Below are 10,516 nucleotides of genomic sequence, written 5' to 3' on the forward strand. Positions count from 1 at the left end.
TCTGAACAAAAACCCTGATTGTTAACTTGAATGGCACAAACTGAGGGAGGACACTGGATGTAGTGTTGGTCCTTCTCTCTTTGAAAGACAGTAATTACAAATCAGAACTGGTGGAAACACACTCTACTTAATTTGTGTGTTTGAGACAAGTTCTCCTGTCCTGCATCTCTTTCCTGGAAATGCATGTAACCTCTTTTAAAAGCCGTTACCAGTAAAGACCCAACAAAACACGAGACGTAAAAGCTGAAAACATTTACTTGTTCATTACAGCAGAGTGTATTGAAGAGATTACATAGCTGTCAGTGAGAGACTTGTTTGAACATTTTTGAGTAACTCCATATAACAAAGGAACTACGTTAAGTTCAGATAAGGAGGCAAGCATTTGGAAGCTGCTGGTTTGACGCCATAGCAAAGTAAGGAACCCTTTATTGATGGATTCACTTCTGTAACTCAAGTTAGCTCACTGAACTTTATCATTTTTATTAAATATGGACAGCAGGTTTTTGATTGGGGAATGCTGTTTGTAATGCTAAAAAAATATACATTTAACAATCCATCACATTGAGGATGACGGTATTTATCAAAAAGGAAAAACACTGCTATAAAAAAGAAATAACGATGCCCTATTGAATATCTTGATAGAGTATGATCGGACAACATGATTGTGGCTGCATCTGAGCGCTGGAGGTTTCCCCGCTGTGTTTAACAACCACCATCACTGTGACTAAAGTAAAAACCTGCATTAAAGGTGGACTTTGGAATACAGTGCGACTGCGTGGAACAAACAGCAGCGCCGACCCTTCAAACAATAAGTTAATGATGGCGTGAAGTGAACACTGGCATCATATCTCAACCAATCATTTGACACAGCTCTCAAGTCTGATATTCGGTCATTCAGTCCCTGATAAAAAAGCCCCCCCACCATATTCCTGAGTAAACTTTTTTTTAAATGGCACTAACTAATCGTAAATTATACAATAAACAAATGACAGGAAATGAATAAAGTGCACCTTGGAGTCTGGAACACAAATGTGAGGCTTAGTTACTGTAAAGATACTACCCTGCTTAAGCAGAGAAAAAAAAAATCTAAATTTCTTTTGTGTTTCAATCCCCAGAGGACACACTAATCCACGAGCTAAGCTTTGTAAAACGTCACGACCTCCTTTAGTTATACTTTTGATAGTCCCAAAAGTATCAAAGCTATATAAAAAAGACATCTACAATCACATAATCACAAATATGTTGGTATGTGTTCAGTGACTGTACCATCAATGTGTGCAGGATGTTAATTCAAAAAAGGACTTCTTTTGGCCATGGTATCTAAAGAAGTATGGAGCATAAAATTCTGGTATTTTGACAACCTTATACCGAGCTTGTCACAAATGTCACATCCCTCGACATGTTGAGTACAACAACTTCAGAGATCTGGAATGAATGTCTAATGTGACAGTGCAAAGAGCAATGACGCACCACCGTGAACCCTGACCCCTAAAATAGTCAACAGGAGCTGAACAGTGTAATTAAAAAAACACTGTCTGGACAAGATTATAATTAGTCAGAGAGAATTATCTTTACAGATAAATCCATTATTTAAGTTTGCACAAATGCTTCTTGTTGTTTGGTCACCAAGCAAAGAAAAACTGAATTCACAGTATTCAACAGACTCTGCACGTTGGATGAACAAAATGGCAGATCTTGTAGTGACGTACTGTAAAGTGGAAACTATGATTAAAAAAAAAAAAAAAAAAAGATTTTGCCACACCTGCTTCCTTGTCCAGAGCGGTGCTGGACTCCAACATGACGGAGGTGGTGCAGTGTGTGAGGGCTAGGAGCGTGAAACAAGTGCTGTGTGTGTGTGTGTGTGTGTGTGTGTGTGTGTGTGTGTGTGTGTGTGTGTGTGTGTGTGTGTGTGTGTGTGTGTGTGTGTGTGTGTGTGTGTGTGTGTGTGTGTGTGTGTGTGTGTGTGTGTGTGTGTGTGTGTGTGTGTGTGTGTGTGTGTGTGTGTGTGTGTGTGTGTGTGGCTATAGTATTGTGCAACGTCTCTGAGTGCTCTTCTTGCTCTTCTTGTTGCTGCGGTTGGTCTCCTTATATCTTCTTATCTCCCGCACTAGTGAATAGAAAGCTTCCTCCACACCCTGCAGACAGAATAATATTTATCACACATGAAAATAGTATGCTGATTTTCAGGTTCATGTTTCTAGTTTGGGATTCGTCTAGAACATGTTCACATGCTTTAATGTTCCAAAAACATATCATTTTTCTCATGCTGTCTGTCTGAATATACCTGAATTCACCCTTTGTCTGAAACACTCTGTTTTAGCGCCTCTTTTTTAAGCCCCTCTCCTGAAAAAGCCCAGTCTGCTCTGATTGGTCAATATTTCCACTTTATTCATATAAGTATATACATATATGTATAGGTGTGGATTGAGCATTTTGATACTTACACATTATTTATATAGCACCTCAACATGCTTCATAAAAAAAGACATCGCACTTCTTACAGTGTGGGGCCTTAAATATTTAAATGTATGTAATGATATGGTATTTAGGTATGTAAAAGTTTTATTACAGACACTGATTTGCAGACATCTTATTTGCTCAAACGAGGCTCATGCATGCATCATTGCAAACTGAACACAGGTGTATCCTACCTGTCTGGTTTTGGCAGAGGTCTCCACAAATGGTACTCCGTAGCTCCGTGCCAGCTCCTGCGCCTGTCGCGACTCCACCGTGCGGGTTCCTAGGTCGCTCTTGTTCCCCACGAGCACCATGGGAACGCTGTCACTGTCCTTCACCCTGTTGATCTGCTCTCTGCGGAGGAGACATGCGGCAGCGCTTAAGAGACTTGAAGCCGCCCTTTAATATTTGCAATACCCAATATTTTCATTCTGTATTGCATTATGTATTTGGATCAGTTCAAACGTGTGAACGAAATGGCACCACAGAACTTTTAACCACTCAACACGTCTATAGATATGTGGTGCAGATAATTACAAGCGCAGTTCCTGCTGATCAGGAAGCAGCCTTTGTAGTGCTTGACTGTCTGAACCAACACAGTACATTCAACACAGCTGTGTCGGGTTAAACACAGACTATTGAAGCAGACTATTAGTCCTTTGACTATTGACTCTTTCTGCGGCTGCGATTTGTCACCGATACCAGTCGGTGTGTACTCGAGCCATGAAGCCTCTTGTACCTGTAGAGGTGAACGTCCTCAAAGGACTTGCTGTTGTTGATGGCAAACACGCAGAGGAAGCCCTCTCCTGTCCTCATATACTGGTCCCTCATGGCGCTGTACTCCTCCTGACCTGCAGTGTCCAGGATGTCCAACAGACAGGTCTCTCCATCAATCACCACCTGTTTTCTGTACGAGTCCTGTAACAGAGCATTGACATGATCATGCAGGCAGCAACGAACGCGTCTGCCAAGAACTCTGATAATGGATTGCATCATGTTCATCCCCATGTTTTTTTCACCGCTGCGTCGTGTAGCAACAAGAAAATTGTGTTAACTTGCAGAAACATATTTAACAATGCCGGAAAATGTGTGATTTGTTTTTTAGGCAACAGTGTATAGGAAACAAAAACGAGAGCACAGAGTTCCCAGTGTTGGTTTACATCTGTTAGTCGCAATGATTTGAAACAAATGAGGGTTTACAGGAGAGTTTGTTGCTTTAATGGGTTTTACCAAGTTAAAACAAACATATAGAGGGTTCTGGTACTTTTTCCACAGGTGTATTGTTGTTCTGTAAGATTTCAGATATGTAGATATTAGTATATGAAACACTTAAAGGGAGCTTTGACCTTGATAAAGCTAAATATTAAACTGCTTCATTCGTGTTTAAGGTTAGTAATAATAATCCTATAATGTAATAATGACTCCAACTTGGGCCATTTTGCTGCATTGCATGAATACTACTTTTGATATTTAAGTACATTGTAATGCTAATACTTTCATAGTTTTAGGTGTAAGACTTTTAATGCATTTATTTCTAAATTTACTGAAGTTAGTTAGTTATTTAGTACACACAGCCAACTTTGACTTATGAGATGAGAAAATACTGTTGCACAGAAAAAAACCAACACAAAACCTTAGTTGTAAAATTAAAATGCAAACAAAGACCCCCATGATTTAAACATAAAACATTGTAAAAGGTAAGGATATGAGTACTTCTATGACTTATTAAGGAATAAGGGAGAGTAAAATAATGCCCTGCGCTTTGGTTAATGTCCACTAACAGAGCAGAAATTACTTTGCAGTGATGCTTAAAACTATTCAAACCTTTAAAACCACATAATAACAATAGTAATAACGATAACAACAGCAATTCACATTGATTGAACATATGAAATCGACCATGTGCCGTCAGTTAGTTAAACTAGATTATATAGCCAATATATATTACATTTAACTATTCCCTTAAATTGTATTTAAATCATAATAAAAGTTTTCTCAAGACTCTTTAGATATAGAGAAGATCTATACCTTACTCTGAGTTATTTATGATTTACAGAGACCCAACTATTCATCCATGAGCAGCAAGTCACACTATCTATAATAATAATAATATTAATAATAATAATAATAGTATTTATGCACAGTATTTTTTTCAGCAATCTTGTGTACTATATTGTACTTCATCCCAGTGGTGGAAAGTTGAGGAAAGTACATTTACTAAAGTACTGTACTTAAGTGCAATTTTGAGGTATTTGTACTTAACTTGAGTAATTCCATTTGAATCTAATTTATACTTATACTCCGCTACATTTAAGAGGAAATATTGTACTTTTTACTCCACTACATTTATTTGGTAATTTTAGTTACTTTACAGATTCAGATTATTAATACAAAATATAAACAAATGAAATGAAATATACTGTGACAGATTAAGCTACAGAGGAGAATGCAGTGTGACCCCATGTATCTTTTTAAAACGTTTCAGTGTACTGGTGTAAAGTAAATACAATCAAGCCCACCTTTATCAGCTGCAACATTAAAGTGATATCAATAATTGTAATGTAAGATTATTCTGGAATGGGCCATTCTGCATAAAAAGTACTTTTACCAAAGTACAAAAGTATCAGCATCAACATGTACTTATATAGTAACATTTTGAAGGCAGGACTTTAACTTGTAACAGAGTATTTCTACAGTGTGATATTCCTACTTTTACTTTGGTAAAAGCCCCGAGTACTTCTTCCACCACTGGTTGAATGGTTAGTGTCACTCTCTCACCTCGATGGTTGGATCATATTCATCTACGAAGTGGTTCTGGATGAGCTGGATGGTGAGAGCGCTCTTCCCCACACCTCCTGCCCCGACCACCACAAGTTTGTACTCGGTCATGCCTGGAAGAGGATTCAAACCAGCAGGCAGCCGTGATTTCAGATCGGATTATGAGTGATTGGGTGAACATGATCAGATCAGCTCTCTTCTTCTTACACACACACGCGCGCACACACACACACACACACACACGCACACACACACGCACGCACGCACACACACAGAGACTGACCCAGATTTAGGGTTGACGTTACGATCTTCCATATAATTATATAATCCATGTGAATGAGCGCTGGTGATATAAGTGTGCTCTCTTTAAACGCACTTACCTTTATGTAGAGGTTTAGATCAGCCTGTGAAATGAAACTTTACGAGTGGAGAAATGAGATTAGCTCGCTACATAACGTTAGCCGGAGACGATTTCCTTATTTCAAAAACACTTGTAGACCAACTTCAGGATCTGTCCGTAAGTTGTTTCCTCTTCACTAGAATTACGTGTCAAAATATGCACCGCGGATTCGTGAAACTGGCTCCGAGTGAAAAAATCTAACTTCATATAATGAATAAATTAAGAGCCGTACGAGTTCCTAATAAGTCTCCATTGTGGCCCATTGAAAGCAGAGCGTTGTCACGTTAATCCCCGTCGTCAAGCAGCCAATGAACAGACAGTATACAGACAGACGTCGCAACGGCCCAATAACAGAGGAGTTTTAGTTCATAGCCCCGCCCACATAGAGCAAATCCGTCCAATCATGAGCAGGAGTAGCCCTAAGAGGGCGTGGCTTCTCTGACAAACTTTTTTTCCTCTCTCAGATGGTTCTTCTCAACTCACAGATATCCTGATCAATATCATGAGGGTAGGCTATTCATACTCATGAACTCACCAAACAAGTCCAAACTTTGTGAACGTCGACGTTTATGTGTCATTTTATGCAACTCAATTCAATAAACAACTCTGCAGTAACTGCCATTTTTTGTGACTGTTTTACCCACCTTTTATTGTGGTAGTTACCACCGGAAGTGTCCTTGTGGTTTTGTGTCTGTCCTGTACAGTCTATGGTCTGGCTCTGACTTAACCATGGCTGTATTGATGATGCTGTAGTTTATGGAGGGCTAAACATGACTTAAGTCTGAATAAATAAATGAATACAGATATAAATGAACAAAAATAATGCTGAAATAAATAAATGAATACAGATATAAATGAACAAAAATAATGCTGAAATAAATAAATGAATACAGATATAAATGAACAAAAATAATGCTGAAATAAATAAATAAATGAATACAGATATAAATGAACAAAAATAATGCTGAAATAAATAAATAAATGAATACAGATATAAATGAACAAAAATAATGCTGAAATAAATAAATAAATGAATACAGATATAAATGAACAAAAATAATGCTGAAATAAATAAATAAATGCATACAGATATAAATGAACAAAAATAATGCTGAAATAAATAAATAAATGCATGGATAAATGGGACCTCCTACCTCATTAACATATGGACACAGAAATACAGTAATAAATAAATGTAGGTTAACAAAAATGTAGAAATAAATGTAGAGCATGTATTAACTAATTTATTATTTTATTTTTTAAAACATTTATTTGTTAATTTATTCAAGCATTCATTTATTTACTTATGCATTTATTCAGTGAGACCTAAGTCGAGTTTAGTTCACTGTAGTAGTTACCCTTCTAGAGATGCTCACACCAGAGTCAAGGCAGTTTACGGTTGACTGGAGTGAGTTAAAACCATAGACTATAAAAAGTTAAAACATACGGTCTATGGTTTAAATGGTCACTACAACTTAACTACAACACATTCAATGTATGACTACTTTACTGTAATGGTAGTACAATGGTTTTAAATATCAGTGTGGTCGGTATATCTCTTACAAAAACAAGTTATATAAGTAATGGTAAGCTTGTTTTTGCTGCTCCCAAGTGATAAGAAAAGTGGGTTATTGTTATTGGTTTAAGAGATGTTATTTATTTATTTATTCATTTATTTTTAACGCATAGGTTGGTCCTTTTAAACAAATGTGGACTTCAGTTGCAAGTGTTAAGTTCAGAAATTGTACTAGTATTCCTCATTTTGCGAATATGTTAAAATAGGAATATAAGAACTTGTGAAAGACAAAGGGAAAAGATGAATTATGTTGGAGTCTGTGTCTTTTTCTTTTTTTTCTGATATTGCACGTGGTAATGGTGTAGATATTGGTATCTAACTGAATAATACAGCCAGAGGCAGGGACGTAATATGACTTATCTTCTTCTCCTTATAAATAAATAATAATAATAAAGAATAAGAATAAATCAAATCAAAATTTCAAAAACAAAATAACTGCACAAATTCAAACTATGGCTCAACAGATAGACAATGAACATTTAACAAATCGGACCGAAACCCGAACCCAAACCAGGACCCAACCCGAACTCGAACCCGAACGGGGAACCGAACCCGAACTGGGACCCGACCTGAACTCAAGCCGGGACCCGAATCCGAACCAGGATTCAACACGAACACAACCCAAACCGGGACCCAAACTCAAACTGGGATCCGAACCCAAACCCACTCCACACACCTATAGTGAATGGCAGCTATGCCAAAGGAAGCAGCTACAGCTCCCAAACTTTGCTCTGTAAAGTGTTGAAGTGAGATGCAAATGCACTAAGATTTCTCCTGGTTTTTGATGTGGCTGTGTATTAAACCTACGGGTAAAGAGTGATGGTGAGCTCTTATCAGTGTGGATCACAAAGTGAAGTACTCAGATCCGTGATGGTCCTGCAGACACCAGCTTCTTACTATGAGCAATTGGCCCCTCATCAACAAACAATGTTCACCTGAATTTATGAACAGTTTTTGGTATTTCAACTGACAGTTGATCAATCAATTTTCTATGACCTTTTTAGACAAACTTTACCATGGCCTTTTTGACATTTTGGAAAATGCATCTCACCTGTGGAAAGTCATCAACACTTTCAAATGAGACTGTTGTTTCATCTCCAACTCTTCCAGTGTGAATTTATGAAATGAGAGGGGATCTGCACAAGATTCGTGTGCCGAGGCTGAGAGGCGCGTGTCGTATCCATAAACTGTATAAAAAAGGTCGTATCTAGTCTTCTCTACAGCATCAGTAGGTAACAGTGTGCAGCTGTGTGTTTGGTGCCATCTAATGGCCACAGCTATGAACTGCAACACTAATACTTCCGGTGAATTCAAAATAAAGACCAAACTCAAAAACAATCCCACAGAAATTATAATAAAACTATTATGATGGGATGATTTTAGAAATGGCTAAGGACGAAATCCTAGCTCCCTGGGACATAAACCACCAAAATTAGAGTTTTTTTTTTTTTTTTAGAATATTGCAACTCAATGCAATTGCTTATTTTTCTTCTAAAAGGAAACTTTGAAACCGCACAACACTGCACACACGCGCACACACACGCGCACACACACGCGCACACACACACACACACACACACACACACACACACACACACACACACACACACACACACACACACACACACACACACACACACACACACGCCCCACCCTCTGGTCGGTCATCCTCACTTCCCTGCTCTGTGACGTGGGTGTTTCTCCCTCACTCTCCCACTGAGTGCATCTGCTCTCCCATCTAATCTTTGCCTAAAATCACAGAGATAATCCTGCATCCATCTGTCCTCAGAGAAAGACAGAGAACTAACATTGTGCTCATGATGTACAAAAAAAAAATATCCAACACTAATTCAATGCATCATTGTGCTGAAATAGTGACATCTTCATAAATTGCTTACGTTTTATTATACACAAGGATATCTCACATACACATCTTTTATACATAGAATATTTCCACATTTTTGCCTGTTTAAATATGATCATTTATTTTCTTTTTTAAAATTTTTACACTGATTCCCACCACACATTTCATCAAGAAGGAGGAGGACAACATCGGAACAGCCATAAACTCAGACAAAGAGAACGTTGATTGAAAATACACCGATACAACATTTAAAATGAAATTTTTCACAGGAATAATCATTCATGTCTTTAAGACATTTCACTCAAAACAAAATTTCCCTTCAACACTTTTTAAAATCATTTATTAATGTAACAACACGTTTTACCATTAAACCCTCATTTCAATCAAATAAATTCTCTTTAACATTCCAGCAGTGTATTTCTTTCTCACATGAGCTCAAATCAAAATAAGTTAAATGGAATTAGATTCTAAATTTCATAGAGTCCTGTCTGCGAATGTACTTTTAAATTAAACATAAAAAACAAAACAAAACATTGTGTATTGGCATGATCTGTGAGTACACGCAGAGGGCTGAAGTTGTGTTTGTGTGTCCATGTGCGTATGTTTGTACATGCACATGTTGTTTCATGTATATCGCCTGTATGTGCAGGTGCAGAGAGATGTACAATGAGAGATGTACAATACAGTTCCTCTCCTGTATCAGCATGTCAGTGTCCCCTCAGGAGAAGCCTCTGGACTCCATTACCCAGCTGTCAGTGCGTCAAAATAGAGAGGGTGCTGCTTAAAGGACATGAGAGGAGCTGATGTGATTGGCCACGATTGTTACCAAACCATCTGAAAATGTATGACAATAATTCCTAACCCCACCTTGTTTCCATGGGTGCTTCCCGATTAAAGTCATGTAAATACGAAGTAGTGTGCCACCACTCCGTCTGCATACTGTGCATGGTGCACTTGCATAAAGTAAGCTCCCTGCGTGTGTGTATAAAAGGAAGAGGGAGATGGCAGGGTACTGCGCTGCTGTGCTCATTACAACATGCTCACCGCACAATGTTTCAGCACCTGCACCCAACACACACACACACACACACACACACACACACACACACACACACACACACACACACACACACACACACACACACACACACACACACACACACACACACACACACACACACACACACACTGACCCTCCAACTCAAATATGACTAAAATGTAGGTACTAAAGAAACAGGAAGAGCACTAACAGAGAAGAGTCCTGTTAAATACGGGGAGGAGGAGGAGAGGCAGCCACAGGGACAGAAAAAGGCAGAAACAGAAGCAGCACGTGCTGTGATGCCTGGGAATATTATAACTGTTGTTCCTCGCTGGTTACGCAGTGGAACAGTTAAGCAACTATCACACTCTACTTGTCATTCTGGGCAACCTCTCTAATGGG

At 38.4% G+C, this 10,516-nt stretch overlaps 1 protein-coding gene across 1 annotated transcript; it reads right to left on the reverse strand.

Moving 5' to 3' along the window:
- Positions 1 to 298: 298 nt before the first annotated feature.
- On the reverse strand, positions 299 to 5,888 carry LOC310960047 (GTPase KRas). Its single transcript, XM_083931642.1, has 5 exons — positions 5,616 to 5,888; positions 5,236 to 5,348; positions 3,197 to 3,375; positions 2,652 to 2,811; positions 299 to 2,135 (listed from the first exon to the last, which is right to left on the reverse strand). Exons 2-5 carry the CDS (start codon positions 5,344 to 5,346, stop codon positions 2,022 to 2,024), a joined length of 564 nt encoding a protein of 187 aa, XP_083787768.1. The 5' UTR covers positions 5,347 to 5,348; positions 5,616 to 5,888; the 3' UTR covers positions 299 to 2,021.
- Positions 5,889 to 10,516: the final 4,628 nt, after the last annotated feature.

The sequence above is a fragment of the Echiichthys vipera genome (assembly GCF_963691815.1).
Source record: "Echiichthys vipera genome assembly, chromosome: 17".
NCBI lineage: Eukaryota > Metazoa > Chordata > Actinopteri > Perciformes > Trachinidae > Echiichthys > Echiichthys vipera.